This window comes from Toxotes jaculatrix, chromosome 9, assembly GCF_017976425.1.
Source record: "Toxotes jaculatrix isolate fToxJac2 chromosome 9, fToxJac2.pri, whole genome shotgun sequence".
Classification (NCBI taxonomy): Eukaryota; Metazoa; Chordata; class Actinopteri; family Toxotidae; genus Toxotes; species Toxotes jaculatrix.
Window position 1 is genome coordinate 7,296,468 of NC_054402.1, and position 19,771 is coordinate 7,316,238.

Sequence of the window (19,771 nt, forward strand, 5' to 3'; positions counted from 1 at the left end):
ATATCACTCTCAGCAGTCACTGAAAGCAGATGTTTTATAAACACTGCTTGTGTCATTTGGCAAAGCAGTGTGTGTTGTGTAAACCAAACACAATGTAGCCTGCTGAGCGCAGTCACCAGATTAATTTTTCCATCTTCATAGCCTTCTCATAAAAATACGATCATATGATAAAGGACACTGCAAGACTACACTGTAAAGATAATCAGAACTTGACAACAACTGATTTCATATTTCAGAAAACCCTGTCTTTTTTAGCCTAAATGCTTTACTGGACAGCACTGGGCTCTTATCAGTTTGACATCAGCTTTGAGATACAGCTAGGCAGTGCCTGCAAAAGTTTGTTGAAAGAATAACTGAGAGGAGGCTCCACTTTGGTTCAAAACCACATACTCTTCAAATAGGCTACAAAGCTAAACCACAGCTATGTCTACATGGTCTCAGCAAAATGTGTTTTCCCAAAATTATTATGCTGTAATTGACTGAAACTAAAACAAGGCATGTTGAAAACTGAAGACTATAAAAATGCACTAAGACTATAATCTTTTTCCTCAAAGCTTTACAAAGTGAAATACAGTTTGTTGTTAAATAATTAGTAAATGTTAGTGTGAGTGGTTTCTATAAAGTGGACGACGTCTGTGTTGTGTCTGATATAACTTAATCAGCATGTATGTGAAGACTTCAGTATAACATTCAATCATATCATATAAAAAATATAAATTCCTTCTCGTGAGACAACAACAGCAGCTAAACTAGATATAGGGCTACAAGTGGGTTTACTGGGAATGTTAAATTGATAAGCACACTGAAGCTTATCAAAACTTAAACATAAAAGTCCAGGGTAGTGTAGATTAATTTTGATTATAAGGCATGTGTTGCTCATCCTCTTTCATTCTGCAAATGTTCAAATCTGAGAACTGTAACTGCGGGAGGAGCCAGCTATGACCAAAGCAGTTAGTTTTCACAGGTGGTGACAGATTTATGTTACATGTGTCAGAATATACAAAGGGACAAACTTAAGCTCAAAATAACTGCACTAATGGTAATTAATTGTATAATTTATGGGATGAGTTACAAGCAATGTTAAATCAAACATAAATTGAAATCTTATTAAATGGAATGTACCCACCTCTTGTTTTCTTAATACCTATTCCTCTGTATAACAGAATCTTTATGTGTTTTGGCTGTTAGTAAGAGAATAGGTTCAGTAGGCTTTATAAAACATCCTTTATGCAGTTTCGATGCAGCGTAAGGTTTATGTAGCTGTACGAAGCAGGAACAAGAAGTTTCCTTCGAGGGAAACAGAACATGCGGAACTGAACTTCAGCAGCAAAACGTTTCCGACCGGATGACATTTTTGTTGGACCGCTTTCTGTTTACACCACAACGTGGATAGTTGTGACAGAACATTTATGGCAGGGGACTGAAAAAAATATATATATATCAGTAGCTTCCCCCCCCCCCCCCCCCCCCCGACGTATTAAAATGGGTAAAAAGCGCCGCAGCGAAGACTCGGCGGAGTCAAACACTCCGGTGAAAAAAGGAAAAGTTCCGGAGTTTAATGGGACTGTATTCAAAGCCATGCTGAAGGAACCCACCACAGCCACGAAGGGTGAGCGTATATGCACATTTTGTTACTGGTACACGGATCTCACAGAAGCTATTCTAATGCCTGTTAGTGTTTTTACCCATTCATTCATTCACGATGGTAGACTCGGTGTTTGAACACCATCCCTCCTGCCTGTAGTGTCCCTGCATCTCTCCTGTCCTCTGCTTTGCTTTGATTAAATCTTTTTTTTTTTTTATCGCCTGCAGGACTCGAGACGTTCATATCAACCGCAAAGAAGCTCCCATGCTCGGACCTGTATGATGTGGTTGAAGGTTATATTAAAATTTCTATGGAGTGCGCGGAAATATTCAAATTGTTGGAGGGAGAGAAGCATACAGAGAATGAGGTAAGCTGAAGTGCCCTTCTCAGTGGATGGGAACTGATTGGCTGCCTGTTTGTTTTTGTTTTTTTTTTTGGGACAAGTGAATCTCTAATCTAATCTTGCCTGTGTCCAGATGATGCTGATTTTTGAGAGCTTGGAGATGATCCTTCTCAGGACAGCCAGTGACCTGACCCACTTCAACATGGTTGGCAATGCTATTGTGAAAAAAACTGTTTCTAGCTACATGAGACTTCTGCAGGGATCTTTCCATTCAGAGAATCACAGGTTTGTATAACAACCTCAGTACGGGGACATCAGTGTCAGTCCTCAGCACTCATGGACCTAATGTTGTGGTGTCTCTTGTGCACAGGTTCGTCCGTCAGTGCCTCAGTTTCCTGTCCGCCTTGGTGTCTCAAGGTCCAGAAGCTGCTAGAGAAGTCTTAAATCACATCCACATCAATAAAGCACTGTCTGGGCTGGCAAGGAGAAAGGATAAGAAGGTGTGATGTAACTTTTGTCATTTTCAGTCTTCAGCTTGTGTTGGAGTTGTTGGCTTCTGTAGGAATGTATGCTTACATTTTTTCTCTGTAAATTTCCAGGGAAGACCTGATGTCCGCATGGCTTTCATCCAGTTTGTGCTGTCCTTTCTGGTGTCTGGAGATAATGCTACAGTTGGACAGATATTAGAGCTCAAAGGTAACAATTAGATACGGATTACAATTTACTGAGCAAACCATTACATGTGGTGTGTTGGTGACATGTTAATTTGGTGTGTCAGAGCTCCTGCCAGAGATCCTGAGTACGGGTTTGAAGGAGGACAGGATGTCCCTCGTCAATCTGATATTGTCCACACTGAAGACTAGAGTAAGTCTTCAACAGCTGACATTTTCCATTTAAAAATGAATGTATAGATTTGATAATTATATTTTGTTGTTACTTGTCTCTCTGTAGGTTTTACAAAACAAAGCTGTAAGTAAAACACAGAAGGTGCGATTTTTCACACCTGCTGTATTGGCCAACATTGCATCTCTGTATAAATGGAATGGGATTGTGGATGCAACCACTGATGACAACAGGGTATGTTATTTGCTTTTTGTCTTGAATTTGTTGACACAAATGTCAGACAAATTTGCTTTTCAGCTTCTGGTTATAATTTTTATTTATTTATTTGCAAGATGGTGGAGAACTCAGAGCATGCTGGGATATCTGTCGTCCGGGAACTTGTTCACAGCTTCCTTCTTGACCTGTGTTGCTCTCGTAAACATGGCATCAGTTTTCATGATGCCAGCTTTGGCACAGCTGGCAGGTGAGTAATCTGCAGGATGTCAAGTTAAGTTTACCGTTTACTCCTCTGAAAACCCCTCATGTTGATGTTGGAATTTTTTTTTCCTAGAGCTGGTAACATTGTCTTGCTTCAGTTCTTGGGTGGGCTGAAGCAGGCCACAGAAGACGAACTGGTGGCAGAGCTGGTTGTGAACACACTGAAAGCCAGCCCTGATATGCTGGCCAGATACTTCAAGGAGACTCAGTATTCATATGCCCCCCGTGTCAAAAGTGCTTGGCAGGACAATGTCAGGTTACTTAAAAAGGTAATAATTTCTGTTGTATTTGTTTATCTTGAGACACCTGTGTTAGCAAATACCTTGTTTGTCGATTTGTAAAAGACAATAATGGTCCTGTTTGCATTTTCGTGTCAGATCTACGAGGCCCAACCAGAGCTTTCCACAGTTTTTCAAACCTGTGAGGTCATTCCTCTTCCTCGCCTGCTCTCCATGATAATGGTCATATCTCTTCCTCCAGTCTGCAACAAAGCCTTCTTCACACAGGGCCTCAGTGTAAGTGAATGAGCCTTATAAAATAAATTTGTTAGCATAGGTCAACAATAAAAAAAAAAAAACTGTGAAAATTTATGGCACTTGGGCATATATTTGTAAGAATATCTCTTCTTGTATCTGACAGCTTTCCAACACAGCAGTGCAGCTCACAACTCTGTCCATGATGAATTTCATACTGAAAAGGGCCAGCAAGAATATAGAGTACCTTTTGGATAAGTCTGAGTGGCACAGCTCAGATGTGTACACTGCTGACACGATGGGGGATTTGGTGCAACAGTACAGGGAGACACTCAGCAAGGTAAGCTCAGGAAAGTGCTATTATTAAACACACAAAATAATAATGGTGTATGTTTCAACAACTCAAATCTCTACTTTTTGTTCTCTGCTCCAGATTTTGCCTGACATGACGAGCATAGTTGCAAAGTGGCAGTCACTTAGCAAGAAGGAAAAGACGGGTGGTGAAGAAAAAAAGACCAAAACAGAAGCGAGTGCAGAACAGACAGCTGATAAAAATGAAGTGCCTGGTAATAACATTTACAGCACATTTGAATTGTTTATTCTGATCAAACTTGTAAAACAAAAAAATGTCAACTGACTGACTCGTGTATTTTGTGTTGAGCAGTTGCTGAGACAGCTGAGGTCATCATGCTCAAAGCTCTGATTCTTCAGGCCATTTGTCTTTACCAGAAAGTTGTGCCACATCTGGTTAGCCAGTGCAAATTCGACTTCAGCAAGCTCTTAAAAGGTAATGTTTTTTTTCTGTGCATCATATACAACTTTAAGTGGTGTTGTGATCTTTAACAATGGGCTTCAAAGCTGAATCATTGTTCTTACCTCTCTAGGGATTGTGTCAGAGAAAGGAATGAGGGAAGAAGTTCCCCCAGTTTTACAGTATCAGATACTGCAGTTGGCCTTAGATCTCCCAGCGAACAAGTTCTCCTGGTTCCGCATACAGGTGAAGAAGTTACACTGTTTGTGTTGTTTTACTTTTACTTGTCATTTTCAGTGAAAGGTGTTTAGAAGGTGTTGCTTTGTAATCCGCTGTGTTTTTAAAGTGGTCTGTATTGCTTTTTTTCCCAGGATATTGCAGATACTGAATCTTCACCAGGAGAGAAGTCAGTACTTTACCTGCTTCTCAATATGTTTGTCAGCAGCACCAGCAGCCACCTGAAAACCTCCACACGGATGCTGATTCTAAAAGTAAGGAACATTTCCTCTTTTCCTCTGTGCATTTGCTCTCAGTGTGCACTATATTTGAGACACTGATATTTATAAATTTGAAGCAACTTCAAATCTTCCAACCAGGCACTCACTAGACTCAATACATTTGTTTACCCCTAATTAACAGTGGGAACTTTTTATATACAACAGAAAGACACATAATCAGCAAAAATTGAAAAGAACAAAAACATAGACTTTTTAAATACATTGGCACAGGTTCATCCCCACAGTAGTTGTCGAGTAAAAGGACTGTTTGTATTATTTCATCTGAGGGCACAGCATCATTTCTAGGGGATATGTTAGCAGTTCTTCAGGTATATCAGGGAATGGTAATTTCTGTTCTGTATTTCCTGCCTTGTATTAAGGTACTAAAGGACAGCGGGGTGTTTGAGTACACCTGGACTGAACTTGAGCTCTGGCTTGACCAGCTGGCCAGAGTAGAGGCAAACCAACAAGACACTGTCATCCAGTTCTTGGAGAGGGTGAGTCCATCTACATAACATATTTTTTTTAAATCTCAACATTTCTATCTTTTACTGTACTACTATTGTTTAGACAAAATAATAAAGTTTGATTTGTAATATAGTTGTTCTAATTGATCATAAACTTCTGGACTCTTACTCTAGGTATTGGTGAAACTGGTGTGCAGTTCCTACACATACACAGATAAGGTTGCCAGCCTGGTCCAGGAGGCAGCTTATCTGCAAGCCAACCTGAGTAGCCAGGAGGGCGACGTTGCCAGTATCCCTGTCTCTCACATAGATGGTGAGTATTTAAAGATGCAATCCAAGTTTATTTCTTACAGCCATAAGCATGTTTTTTAAACTTCTTTTTTGCAATCTGTCCATGTGCTCTAGATGTCTTAGACATGCTGGATGTCATTATGGAGGGTAATGATGGTGAGATGGAGGAGTTCGGCCCGTCTTTGAGCGAAGACCTCATTATCCAAACTTTCCCGTTCAGTGTGGTGGTACCTGCTGCTCTGGAGGCCCGAAACAAACTTCCGGCAAACAAAGGTAAAGTACGTCTGTCTCAGTTTGGACAAACAGTGGAGAAAAGTGGAGAGTGGAGCAGCTTGTTTTGGGGCAGAAATGGGAAAAATGGGTACAGCTACATTTTTTTTTGGAGCTTGATAAAATTTTAATTTGCCTCAGAAGTGCAACTTTTCATCTTTTTGCTTAAAGTTTTTTTTCTCTGTTATGATAAGTATTTTAAAATTAATCGTATAATATATTGTTATATTGATAACAGTCTGTCTGTCATTCTCTCAGGAGTGGTACATGAGTACCTATCTGCTGTGCTTTCTGATGTGCTGCACTGTCAAAGAGAGCCGCTCCCCCTGTGCCTGGCTCTGCTGCAGTACGACAAAGAGCTTGTATCCTCTGAACTCTCCGCTTCTCCTCATCCTTCTGTCATACACCTTCATCAGTATTACTCCAGATGGCTACCACAACAGTGCCGGGAGGACCTGGTCAGTTTCTAGTGCCACCAAGAAAGTGTTTAACTGAAATGGCGATGTTGTAATTTTTTATATAGAGAGTTACAGGGGTTTTTTTTTGGGTTTTTTTTGCAGTTCAAATCCTCTGAATGCCATTCGAAGGGATTGCCAACCCCCAATTCATACACTGCTCTGATGAAAGCTGTGTATAGCCAGGGACCGAGCGCTTTGCTTGAGGACACCTTTAGGAAGAAAGTGGAAGAAACTCTAGCTTCCATGTCAGTGGCTGAGTTTCCAGTAGCAATCAAGCAGATCTTACTCTATGTCAAATCAGCAGTGGAAAACTTTGGAATGGTAAGAGCACAAAACAAGCTCACTATTCAGTAAACTGCTGCTTAAAAAATGTACACAGCACATCATATTCTTTTGCACAGTTTTCCAAAGACATAGGAGTTGCCCTTTTGAAGACCTTGATGGGACAGCTCCAGGATTTGGTGACCAAGCTACAAGGCTTTCAGGAGACTGAAAAGCCTGAGCCACCACCAGAGAACTTCCAAGAAGGATCAGACCTCTTCCTGGAGCTCAACCAGTCGTCCACAGTAGAAGCAGATAAAGAGCAGGTTAGAAGAAGCTTTTACTGTGACTTTTATTTGATGGAATTTTTGTTCAGAGTATGATCAACAATATCATGCTCAATTCTTCTGTTTTTAGATGTTAGTGTATCTAATGTGGCCCCCTCTCTCTCTGTAGATCCTTATTTCAGCTCTTGGCTCCATCTTCAAGCATCCATGTTTGGAGCAGTGGTTTCTGGCTCTGGAGCTGTCTGCTTTGCCTCCTCATACTCTGAACCCTGTCAGACTGAAGCACCTGAGTGCTCAGCTGACTGACAGCATTCTGGCCCTGCTGAAGATCAGTGCCCCCATTCTTCGTGATCTGAGTCATCTGGAGCTTCTTTCGAGCTACCTGGGGGCTTTAGAAAGAGCTGTTCTCAAAGAATTGATGGAGAAGGGCTATCGGGCTCCAAAGACACAATCCAGGCCTTTTCATGCCCTCTTGTCTCTACACAGTTACATGGACTCCTGTAATCTGAGGGAGGTGGTCTCCAAGTTGTTACTCCTCCCCCAGGAGAGCCTCATCTCTCCCGGCAGTGAGGGCACACATGCCAGCCTTAGTGTCTACGGTCAAGCAGCCCTTCAGATCCTTACAGAGTGTAAATCTAACCCTTCCCAGGACCACAGCACCTTTCTGACACAGGCACACCTCCATGGCCTGGGCACTCTGCTGTTGTCCTGCTCCAGCCCTGCTCTGGAGGCTTTCCTGCTCCAGGCTCTGTCTGTTGAGCCAGGCAGTGCCAAACTCATCCACACAGATGTGCTGCTGCATTGTCTCCAGAAGCCCCTCTCAGACACTCAGGCCATCAGCTCCCTACTGCTGCAGAACTCCTCCACCCACCGCCTCTGCTTTGAGTGGTGGTGCCTAGAGCCTGCAAACACGGAGAAGCTCTCAGACCAGACAGAAACATTCCTTCCACTGATTAATACCTACTTACAGGTGGCAGGTAGAGAGGACCCAGCAAGGCCCAAAGATGGTTTGTACTAACACAAGTTCTTCGTTGTATAAAAGCATGCAGCAACAGCATTTATGTCACACTTTTTTTCTGTCATTGCTGGTTGTATATTAATTAAGATATGCTCAACTGCTGTGTTTTTATAGTGCAAAAAGACGTTTTAAAAGCCTTGAAACAAACACTACTCGCCAAAATGTCCCAGTGTGTTCTGGGAAACCTGACAGAAGACTCTGGAGCCCAGCTTGCTGAAACACTAGCCAGTCTGATCAGTCTCTCTGCCAACACCAAGGACATCAGGGATTTGTTTTTCAACAATCTGCCCACTGCTCTCCAAAAAGTGGACAGTTTTGAAAGGTAATGACTAACTCTTAAGGAAAACTAATTGTCAGTGTCACAAGTTATTAGCTGAATGTTTTCTCTTTCAGATGGCGACTAGTAGACGTTATCACCGAGAAGCTGGCTGATTGCCCAGAAGAACTAAATACCTGGAGGAAGTCTGTCACAACTGCTGCCCTCAAGTGTCTCATCACCTCTTACAGTAACTCTAAAGATCAGGATACTTCCCTGTCAGAGAAGGAGCAGAGCATCCTGGAAAGACTGCAGAAACTCCCAGTGGGTTTACTTTCCTCATGCATGCTGCTACATTGATAGCTTTACTTCATGCATTTCATAATTGTATCCTCTTTACACAGATGTCAGCTGAAGACATTACTCCATCTGAATGGAATGGTTTTGTCAAGAACGGACTGAAGTAAGATATTTGATCTGCTGTTTGATCAACACAGTTTTTTAAAATGATTTTTTTTAGATGAATGCCCTAAAAAATATTCTTCCACTCTAGATATCGGTACAGAGATCACCACTTCCTGAACACTTTGAACAGCCTGCTGAAAGTGATGTATGGTGGCAGTGAAGTCCAGAAGGCACTGATACCTTTATCCACGCTTCACATGATGACCAGCAGCCATTCTCTGTTCCTGCCCACCATGCTGGAGTCTGATGGAGAACCTAGCAGATCTCAGGCTAAAGGTACTGTACTCAGAAAAAGACTAAATAACAGACCTAAAGCTCTATTCCCCAGTCACTGAATGTTTATTTTGTTGTCATTTCAGAAGCGTTAGTGTCCCTTCTTCTCTGTCTCGTGAAGAAATGCCCAACAGTCTGTAATATCAATCACTTTGTTATACTTTTGGGAGCATATGGAGCTACACTGAATACTTCAGGTAAAACATGAAATATAAGGACTTTGAAGGATTGTGTGTTTGTCATCGTCCTTTCTTCTTACATCTTGTTGTGTTTTGCAGATCAGAAACTGTTACTGCTTCTTCAGGAATATGAAAGAAACCATGTCAGTCTGCTGAAGTTTCAGTAAGTTACTTTCATTTTTTTTTATGTTGCACAAGCAACAGGTTCGCTTGTTTGTCACAAACACTCAGCCTGAGTTTTCAACTGCAGATCCTTCATGTGGGGCCCAGCAGCTGTGGAGCACCACAAGACCAGGAAAAGCCTGGGAGCTTCTCTGTGGAAGCAGGCGAGCTCAGACGACCTGTTGGCCCTGCTGAAAACCGACAGGATGCTTCAAACTATTGCACACTTTCCTCAGCAACGCAGAATCATCCCGCAGGTCTCTGTTTTAATTCATATTTACTTTACAGAGCTACACTTGTAAAATAAGTTACTGTAAAGGCTCCAGTTCCCCCAAATCACAAATATGTTTTCTCGGATACCCCTTTTGGTGTCTCACTGTGCAGATAGCTTTGGTTTTACCAAGAGCATTTTTGCTATTTTTGAGATATCTGAACTATTTTTTGGTAGACAGTAGTTCCAAATTATCCACTGTGGAGAAGTCAGACACATCTGAATGGCTAGATACCATTACTAGATAATGTTTTTCGTTATTTAGATGAACTAACCTTTAATATTCTTGCTGTCTTATAGGAAGGCAAGGAACTTCTGGACAACAATAATGCAGTGAAGGACCTTGGGAACATGTATGATCCCTGTTTTCTTTTGCCACTGTTCAGTGCCATACTGCGTCCAGGTGAGCACATTTCATTGCTGTTGTCATCATCATCATGATCATCAGTTTAGGTCTTCAAGACTTATATGTGCTGCATTCTCCATCCTCTATGTGACAGAGTGTGTGATAGACTGCCTCAAGTTTGTATCCAGCCACGCTCTTGGATTAACTGTAACGGCTCTAAGTAGCTACGACCCAAAGGTGAGAGCGGCAGCATACCATGTGCTGAGCTGCTTCTACCAACACCTGGAGGGTGCTCGGGTCAGGGAGAAGAGACAGGTAAGGTGACAGGGAGCTAGTGTGTGAGTATTTGAAAGAGGTAACCTCCAGAAGCACTGATGGGTTTGTTTTTGTCGGACAGCTGCTGTACCTGATGGACACGGTGAAGAATGGAATTCGACAGCAGAATCAAAGACTTCCGTTTGTCCTGACCACATACATCATGAAGGTGGCTCAGCAGATGCTAAAACCTGGTGTGTAACCTTGAAAACTTGAGCTGGTCCTTGACCAGTGTTATTTGACCCACAATATTTACTTAAGGATATTTGTTAGAGACTTGTTTTAGACTGAACTAATGAGGAAGTAAATGTCAGGATTTCAGTCTTTTTGTACTCTTTGCTTTCTTTGCTTTATCTGTGACTTAGCGCTTAAGGTCATTGACCTTTTTCCTTGTTTTTCCTGATTTCCCAGAGGACCACATGTATGTGGTTTTAAACAGATTTCTGCTGTCCCATCAGAGTTTGGACTTCAGAAGAGTCCCTGAGTTCTTCAAGTTATTCTATGGCTTTGACTTAGAGGTAATGTATTATAGGAAACTGAAATCCTTGTTTTTTGTTTTCCTGTTCTGCACGTTATTAATCACAATCACGAATTTTACCCTGAACAAATAAATGACTTTCCAAATAAACTCTGCGTCAACAACATTCACCCTTCATCTGTTTGTTTTGCTGAGGTCAGGCTGCTTTTTTAGACTGATGTTATCTGATTCTGTGAAGGGGTGTTAGCTGTGGGGGTGGTATTACTGACTGACTGTGTTTTTCTGCAGCACAAGCTGGAACGCGAGTGGATCCTGAGTGTGCTAGAGGAAGGAATAAGTGATGGACACTGCTTTGAATTGTGCGACCAACAAGGCATCTTTCAGAGCCTCTTAGGCTTTGGCAGCAGCCCCCTGTGTGACGAACACTCCCAGGTACATGCTGTGGGCATCGCAATGATTCAACATATTAACAGTGACAAAAATTAAGAACACAAGAATGAACAACATAGAGTTATGTCTCATGTGGATTTATTTTGAATGTATGTCTCCACCAGGCACAGATTATCAGGGTGTTGTGCCAGGCTGCCCATGTGACCAAAGCAGCTTATAACATGACCAAAAGCTGCGGGGTCCTAACCTGGATGATTCAGGTTGTTGAAAAAAAGTAAGTTCGAGAGTAAGGTCCAGTCTCGTTTTTGTTGTTTTTTGCTCTTTATTTTGACATTTTCATCCAAAGCGCTACAATAATCTCTTTAAGTCCATTTCACATTTATTTTCTACATTAGTCTGTACTTATTATCCTCCTCAGGAATCGAGACCAGCGGCTGCTAAGTGCCATCATAGATCTGCTCCATGTGCTGTGGTTTACTAACCTTGGGCAGAAGGAGAAGCAGGTGGATGGAGCTAAAACCTCCTCATCTGCAGAGGAGAAACCTGAGAAATCAGTGAAGTATCTCCCTCTCCCACTCATCAGTGAGTTTCTGTGTGTGGCATCAACCATCAGCAGACACCTCAGGTAAAGCACCATAACTGTCAGATAGGTTCAAAAGTGGCAAGCAGGCAATCATATAGCAAAAATGTAAATGTTATTTAAGTTCCAAGTTGCCCTTCAGGCACTTCACCCAAAACTTGTGATCAGAAGTTGCTGACAAAAGTTGAGATTTTAACCAACGTCACACATAAGAAATGTTAACTGTCTTTTGGTCAAGGATGTCAGTGTTTGTTTGACCTCCTCCTGTCAGGTTGGGTCTGAAGGCTGCTCAGCTTAGCCTGTTTCTGCAAACTCTTTGCTCCATACTGAAGCATCGTGGGACAGCTCTCAGGGTAAACAAACAGGCTGAGCGGCTCACACTCCATCCACAGCCTCTCTCCTGTACCGATGTCCTCGCTCTGCTCCTCTGCTGGGCTTCCCTGTCGTGCAACAAGGCACTCTTGACCCAAATACAAGCCTTGTCCGAAAAGCACAAACTGAAAGAATTGCTGGGTGAGTGTCATAAAGCAAAACCAAAAAGCTTGTCAAATGTTGTCACGATTATCTTCCTGTCTAAGGGGTGGATAAAATTCTGTATACACCTAATGGAAAAGAAGAAAATGACAAAAAAGGCCAACAAACTATGATTAATATTTAATATTAGTCTTTCAAGGCCTACAAGCTCATGTTATAAAGTCTGCACTCCACAAAACCATACCACAACAGCATGGGCTCTGGTCAAAGCCTGGCCCAGAGTGGCTGCTTTTTTGCTAACCCTGTGTTCTCTTCTCAGAAATAAGGCTTCAGTGGTATCACCTATTGAATGTGATGTCATTATATGTAATACTTTTTCCATTACAAACCAGAGAATTTAGAGCTTTGTTCTGTTTCACAATATCTAAATCATTCCATGTGTCTTGAATGGGATAAACATAGTTTTGTTCATCTTCCTTTTCAGGGATGGGGAAAGATAAGGCCCGAAGTAAAGGCTCCTTTTCCCAGGCCTGCACACAAAAAGAGAACCTGGCAGAAGATGCTGAAACTGAGAAACAAGGAGAGAGTCCCCTGACAGAGTGTAAATTTTACCTCAGCAGTATCTTTGTTCACTGGGAGCCAGTGTTTCCCCTCTCTGAACCCCAGCAGGTTCAGCCAAGAGACAAACTGGATCCCAGTCGGCTGGCCAGCGATACTGCGCACCTGCTCACCAAGTGGTCCCTGCGGTGCTTGGTGGAGGACTCGTATGATGAAAACAGAACAAAGGACTTCTTGCAATGGGTTGAAAAGGCTGTGGTAAAACACAGGGAAATTGTGGATGTTGTGTTGCTCGATCCTGGCTTGAAAGCTGACCTCCTTCGACTCTACCACCGGGCCTTTGAAGCTCAGTGTCACTCCACTATTTTGACAAGAGTGGAAACCTTACAGCAATTTAACAACATTATGATATGCTTACTGGAGGCCCAAGGCCACCTTCCAGAGCTGCATCAGGCAGTCGTCTCCGCCTGCCTGCCAGAATCCACTCATCATCAGTCTGGATGTGGTAAGAGTCTCATTCACAGACTCAGACTCACTGATCTGGGACTGCTAGTGTAAAAAATACTGAATCACACTTAAATACTCAATTGTCCCCTGCATAGCACTAAAAGGTCTCTGTTGTATTAACACATGGGAGCCACAGGGATGTTTAGAGCAAGTTTGCCCATTCTAATGATGGAGCACCAAAAATTAAACTTGATGGGGATGAACTTTTAGTGAAATGTGAGGGAAAATTGGGCTATGAAAAATACACACATTGCAAAAGAAGACATTATTGAAAATTCTTCCCATTTTTATTAGCTACTCAATTTACAAAATGAAAAAGAAATCTGGCATATGTGCCCTATGACTGTTATTATGTTGTTAAAATAGCATTTAAAAAAACATTTACTGGGTCCAATTTATCAGTGGACTATGAAACTGGATACAGAGATTAGGTTTTTCAACTGTTATTGTAGTTTCCATCAAATATCAAGTGCTGGTGAAGTGTTTTTTCTGCTGAACAGTGCAATCTGTTGATTTTACTTGAAAACAGTTTAATAATATAGCCCCGTGTGGATCACATTTGCAATATTAAGCATCATTCAAAGAGCCAGTCAAACTACAAAGACATGAAGACACATCAAACATTGCCAGCTTTAGATAAAGGTCGATGAAACTGTGCATGTGAGAGTCAAAGACAATATTTCTACTTGATGATAATGTAGAGTTTTTTTTTAATGATCTTATCAAAAATATTTGACACATACTAACTAAACAATAAAAAACATGAGTAAATGAAGCTGTGGTGTGTCCCTCAGCAAAATTACTCAGTTGTAATTAGTGTAATATAAATAAATGATGCCTCTTGTTTTCTCCTTTCCAGAAGCAGGGCTGTGTCTGCTCTCGTTGTACATCCATGAGTTGTGGAGTGGAGCCACATCAGCAGAGCTGTTCCTGTCTCACGTCAGTTTGGTGACCAGAGCCAAGTGTAAGAGACAGAAAGCCTCCAAATCACCACAAACAGCCATCAGAGCCATCTGTAATGACATCATCGCCTTGAAGAGTTAAATATGACGTCTGAACACGACTGCGTTCTTTGATATAGACCTAATTTGTATTCTTTGATTTTCGGTGCCTTGTTTTGTGCCTGTAAAAAGACTGAAGGTATTTTGTAAAGCCCTCTGTTATAAAATGAGAATCTGCAAATGTGTCACAGATTTGTAAATGTTTTTTTTTTTAACATATGGTTCCTGTATTTTCAAATTTTAAAACTGTCTTTAATTGTATGTGAAGACTTTGGGTTTTGTGTGTATTGTAAACTAAATTCAGGAAATTGGATTCAGTGCAGTAAAGTTGCCATCACAATGAATCACAATATTATATCTGTGCCCTTGTCATTTTAACATCGAGGATGCACATGTACACACACTATTATTCTGTGCTGGTTAAAGCACAGAATAATAGTTATTTAACATTTTGTTAAGGGTAAAGGTGAAAGGTGAAATTGAAAAAAGAGGAATAATTGGATACTCTTTATTAGACACTTCTACAAAACCTCTAATCTCAGATTTCTCAGTTTGCCTGGCATCATCTCCACGGCTGCATTTTAAACATTATCATTTTGAATTTGTGTTCATTACCTCAATCTTTAACATATTTGTTCATATCCATTTGTTCAAGTGCTGCCATTCAGATTCAGCCTCAGGTCAAGCAGTTGATATTCTGTGGCTTCCTTTGATTTTCGATCTGTGACTCCTGTAATAATAATAATAATAAGAGAAAATGTTCATAGTTAATAGAGTTAATATAGAGCTTTGTTGCTGTGGTGTACTTTAGTGTATATATATATTTCTATATCTATCTGTGTGTGTGTGTGTGTGTGTGTGTGTGTGTGTATGTGTTTGTGTGTATGAATATATGTGTATATATGGGACAAATTTAAAAACAAAAAAACCCCCCAAAAAACAGTATAGTGTCTTAGTAAGGTGCTTGGCCACCAAAAGCCACCAGAACAGCTTCAGTGTTCCTTGGCACTGTATTTGTGTTCATCCCTCCAAGTCTCTGGACTTGGAGGGATGAACACCATTCTTCCAAATGATATTCCCTCATTTGGTGTTTTGATGATGGTGTTGGAGATCGCTGTTTAACATGTTGGTCCAACATCTCCCATAGGTGTTCAGTTGTATTGAGATCTGGAGACTGTGATGGTCACAGCAAATGATTCACTTCATTTTCATACTCATCAAACCACTCAGTGACCCCTTGTGCCCTGTGGATGGCGGCATTGTCATCCTGTTTCTCTGCTTATTTTTCAGGTTTTCCCTTTAATTTGTCACCGTCTGTATATGTGTGCGTGTGGATATGTTTCAGTTTGTAAACCCACTACCCTCTACTTTGATTCAAGGCAGTGAGACATTGAAAGATGATTAATTACACTTACCTTGGAAGGCTTCCACTGCTAGACATTAGAATCAAACTGAGAAAGAGGAATCCCACAAAAGCAGCCAGAACTATCCAAAATATTATAACAATTGAATCTGAAAGATAAGTGGAAACTGCTGTTACCTCATGCAACACAAGAAGAAAAATACAAAATTATAGAAAGCATTGAGGCTTACATTTATTGTATTTCAGCTTGCTCTCATCCACAATCACAGGATCAAGATAATCATAATAGTATTCCCATTCATAGGGAACAGCGCTGGTCGAGTTCTCCATTACAGCCATCATCTCATTTTGGTGGTGAAGTAGTGCTGTCTCATTCCATAAAAGTTAGCAGGGAAAAACGAAAATGAAAAAAAAAAATCACTTGTTTCCAACATCTGCAGAAACCTTTTGTGTATGCGACTTGTGTATTTCAGCAAGACTAAAGAAATCTCCCCCTACAGTTCTTACCCGCACGTATGTTTGTCGGTTCGACTCCGGCTGTTTTTGCCGTCTGTCAGTTGCGCTGACTGTATTTGAGCAGATGAATGCAATGTGCGGGTTTGGCCGGATGAGTGCATGATAGAGTACAGTAAATGGGGCACAAGAAAATGACCAATGAAAATACCTGATGTTGTGTTCGGGTGCTCTGTTTGCTATTAAGGAGTAACTCTGATAAAACGCATCATTACGCATGATCTTATTATAGAACATTTTTATTATTACGAGTGTATTTTTTTAATATAAGATTTGCTGGATCTTTGGTGGCAATTTTCAAATGTCATGGGACTACACACTCCGGTACACTAGAGGGCGTCCGTGTGCTTACAGCGCAAACTTCAAGGTGCGCTGTTGAAGCTTCAGTGTTTTCTAAACTTTGGAGTTTAGAAAATGACACCATGGCAGCGGCAGATGTGTGTGCAGGTTTGTTTCTCTCGGTTGTCGTCTGGTGCAGAGCGAGACAGTTACAGGACAAACGAACCGAGGCTCGACGAAAGAAGGGCCGCCTGCAGCTGCACTAAGCTCGGCGACTGCGCCTCAAGAAACTCCACGAAACATGGATGCTGAGAGAAAAAGTCTGCAGAGAAAGTCGACAGCATCGTCTCCTTGCTCATGACAAATGGATGAAAGCGGTGAGAGCCTCTCCATAATAGATCTGTGGGTGGGAGTCTGTAGTCGCATCCTAGTCACATACAGTGCCATGATGTTAGATAATAATAAAATAAATAAATAGATAGATTAATAAAATTATAACCACTAATAGTAATAATAATAATAGTAATAATAATAATAAGGTAAAGAAATATCTAAAAAACATGTTTTGTTGCTTTTGCTTCATACAATAATTCTCTTTGTAATATTATCCATATTATGATTAACAATAGATTTTAATTATTTCCCTTCACTAATTGCCAGTACAACAGGCTCTTCTGTGTTCAGGGCATCACTCTGTACTTTCCTGTGTATGTCCTGTGCTAATTACTCGCTTGTCTTTCCATTCCAATCAGATAACACATCACTTCTTGACAGACTGTATGCAACAAAGACCCAAAGTGTGGTTCTATTCTCGGACCAGCGACTGGTGGGAGAATACAGCTACTTTGACAGATGATCAGTGGCTGCAGCAAGAGAGACTTTCTCCTATCTCTGCACGACATTGAACCCACGGCTGAAGAGGCAGGACACCACTTATCGCCTCTGCATCCCCCTACAGAAGAGAGTAGCTTTGGCTCTCTATAAATTGGCTAACCCCTGTGACTACAAAACTATGGCAGATCTGTTCTCTGTGGGGTGGCGTCTGTTTGCCGCTGTGTCCATGAGTTCTGTAGAGCAGTCATTGAAGTACTTAAACCACTGCTTATTGTGGTACCAAATGACTCTGAGCTAATTAAAATGGCAGGTTTTTTCTACCACACATATGGGATTCCTCAGTGTATTGGTGTACTAGACAGTATGCACATTACAATCATCAAACCAGCACACTATCAGTCTGAGCAACCTCATAGAGAAGGTTATCTTGCTGTCTTACTACAAGCAGTTATGGACAGCCAAGGCATGGTCTGGGATCTGACTATGAGTTGTGGGCAGCTCATACATGGGTGAACGATTCCAGTAAAAAGTCATGGGCATGTGAGGATTTCCCCATTAGGATGCTCAACATCTGTAGAACGGACAGCGGTCACTTTGTTCTTGGCAATGCAGGGTATCCTTCCCAACACTGGCTTCTGAAACTGTACACCACCACAAGCTGGCTTACTGCAGAACAAGAGCTGTTTAATACTCTGATTAGTCAAGCGCTCAGTGTAGCCCAGCATTCGTTTGAGAGGCTGAGGGGTAGTTGGAGGAGCTTGACCAAACGAAATGACTGCAATGTGGAGATTGTCAAGAACTTGGTAGAGACATGCTGTGTGCTTCATAATCTTTGTGAGAAAAACAAGGATACGTTCCTTTCAGAATAGATCAGTTGTAAACCACTTCAGACCAGTAATAGAAATCCTCCAAGGAATAGTGAGACAGACTTGTTGCTTGCTGAATGATGAACAGTCATCTCCTCTCTGTTTTATTCCCCACTATTGCTGTCACCACCTGTGGCCAGACTTTCATATCTTTAGTTGTTAGTTTATATTTTATTTATTTACATGTTTGGGTTGATCAAAGACTTGTGTTGCAAATTCACAATGAACTACTTAAAACTTTTATTCAGATATAACTTTCTCCATTCATTAGGTTATAAAACAATATTAAATGACTTATAAAAACAGTCACTTTGACAATTTCACATTGGCAAAACTCCAACAAGAAAACCAAAAACTAGTTTGAGGCAATTAACAGCTGTGGGCTGTGCATTGACTGACTAATTTGTAGAATGAATTAGTATACAAGCTGATGATCACAGGTAAGTAAATGCTGTTACAGAGATACAATACATTTAAATAATGTTTTTGTTTTATTTCTCAAAAAGAGAACATATATCTTTAGCGATGTTCAGAATAAAAAGTAAGTGACTAAATATCATCAGTCCATTGATACTGTTCTGTAGTGGGATCTGTAGAATGTGTTTGTGGTTACGAAGTAAATAAAAATGAATTCATCAAAAGCCATTAAAAATGTGTCATTAGTAAAACAGCCTAAGGCAATGAACGTCCTTACAAAGCAGCAGGGTCCTTTGCAATAAGCTTTGCAATTTGTATTAAGCTGGAGGTTAGCAGCTCGCTGTCCTTGCTTCGAGCCTCCATCTCCTCACGTCTCAGCCTCTCCTCCCTTTCTGCTTCCTGTCGGCGTAAAGCCAGCTCCTGCTGCATCTCCTCACGCCTCAGCTTTGCTTCCCTCTCCCACTCTTTCCTCCTCAGCTCCTGCTCCTTCTCCAACCACTGACTGTTGTCATAGCACTGACAAAACTCTTTTGTAGCGTCACTGTAAGTCCCCCGTTTATATCTGTCTGAAAGGACAGAGTAGTTGTTAAAAATCTGCATTGTTTCTTTTTTATTTGATAAAATAAAGTTTCCATGCTTTGTAGCAGGGTATCATTTTTATGGTCAAACCCCTCTGTGAACCTGATGAAAATATTGAGTTTACATGAAAACCAACATTTGACTCTTTTTAGTGTGACACTTTGCAGCTTGATTTGACTGGACAATTCAGTGATGCAGCTGTGGTTTCTATAGAGCCCAACAAGGGTTTAATGCTTCTGTATCTGTATCAAAGTAAAAACTGCATATACGTAGTATTCACTTTTGTTATAAACAAATGGGGGCACTACCGAGACACGAGGGGAGCCCAGTAAGGCGAGACTAGTGTTTGCCTTACCAGATCTGACCCTATGAAATCCAGGCTAATTACCCCTTCGAATGGCAGAGGTCCCACTGCTCTCTGTGGAGAGGGATGTGCCTGTTATATTGGGACATAAATATATTTGGATAAAATAAATAGAAACAGTTGACAGTATACAGCAACGCCACAGAGATTTTGTGAAATATCTCAAAGCAAATCCATGTGTTCACTGAAAAGGGTTGTGAAACTGGTGACCTTTGGTAATCAAGAAACGGCAAAAAGGAGGCGATCGATTACCATAACTTTGAAACGACAATTTCCTACA

At 41.2% G+C, this 19,771-nt stretch overlaps 1 protein-coding gene across 1 annotated transcript; it reads left to right on the top strand.

Moving 5' to 3' along the window:
• The first annotated feature begins 1,377 nt into the window (after positions 1–1,377).
• On the top strand, positions 1,378–14,659 carry urb1 (URB1 ribosome biogenesis homolog). Its single transcript, XM_041047008.1, has 39 exons — positions 1,378–1,609; positions 1,813–1,952; positions 2,062–2,213; positions 2,299–2,428; positions 2,528–2,624; positions 2,707–2,792; positions 2,880–3,005; positions 3,104–3,234; positions 3,322–3,517; positions 3,626–3,763; positions 3,888–4,061; positions 4,155–4,287; positions 4,386–4,508; positions 4,606–4,718; positions 4,844–4,963; positions 5,350–5,466; positions 5,611–5,749; positions 5,842–6,000; positions 6,256–6,455; positions 6,558–6,776; positions 6,857–7,042; positions 7,173–8,010; positions 8,136–8,343; positions 8,415–8,601; positions 8,682–8,740; positions 8,831–9,018; positions 9,102–9,212; positions 9,294–9,357; positions 9,445–9,613; positions 9,928–10,030; positions 10,128–10,288; positions 10,371–10,482; positions 10,700–10,806; positions 11,055–11,198; positions 11,321–11,430; positions 11,575–11,781; positions 12,008–12,249; positions 12,695–13,273; positions 14,135–14,659. The coding sequence occupies exons 1-39, from the start codon at positions 1,483–1,485 to the stop codon at positions 14,317–14,319; spliced, it is 6,780 nt and encodes a 2,259-aa protein (XP_040902942.1). The 5' UTR covers positions 1,378–1,482; the 3' UTR covers positions 14,320–14,659.
• Positions 14,660–19,771: the final 5,112 nt, after the last annotated feature.

Bases quoted from the DNA above. Each gene is read 5' to 3' on its own strand.
- urb1 (XM_041047008.1), top strand. From the start codon at position 1,483: ATGGGTAAAAAGCGCCGCAGCGAAGACTCGGCGGAGTCAAACACTCCG. The intron at 8,602-8,681 runs GTGGGTTTACTT...CTCTTTACACAG, and splicing joins AAAGACTGCAGAAACTCCCA to ATGTCAGCTGAAGACATTAC. The intron at 10,483-10,699 runs GTGTGTAACCTT...CTGATTTCCCAG, and splicing joins TCAGCAGATGCTAAAACCTG to AGGACCACATGTATGTGGTT.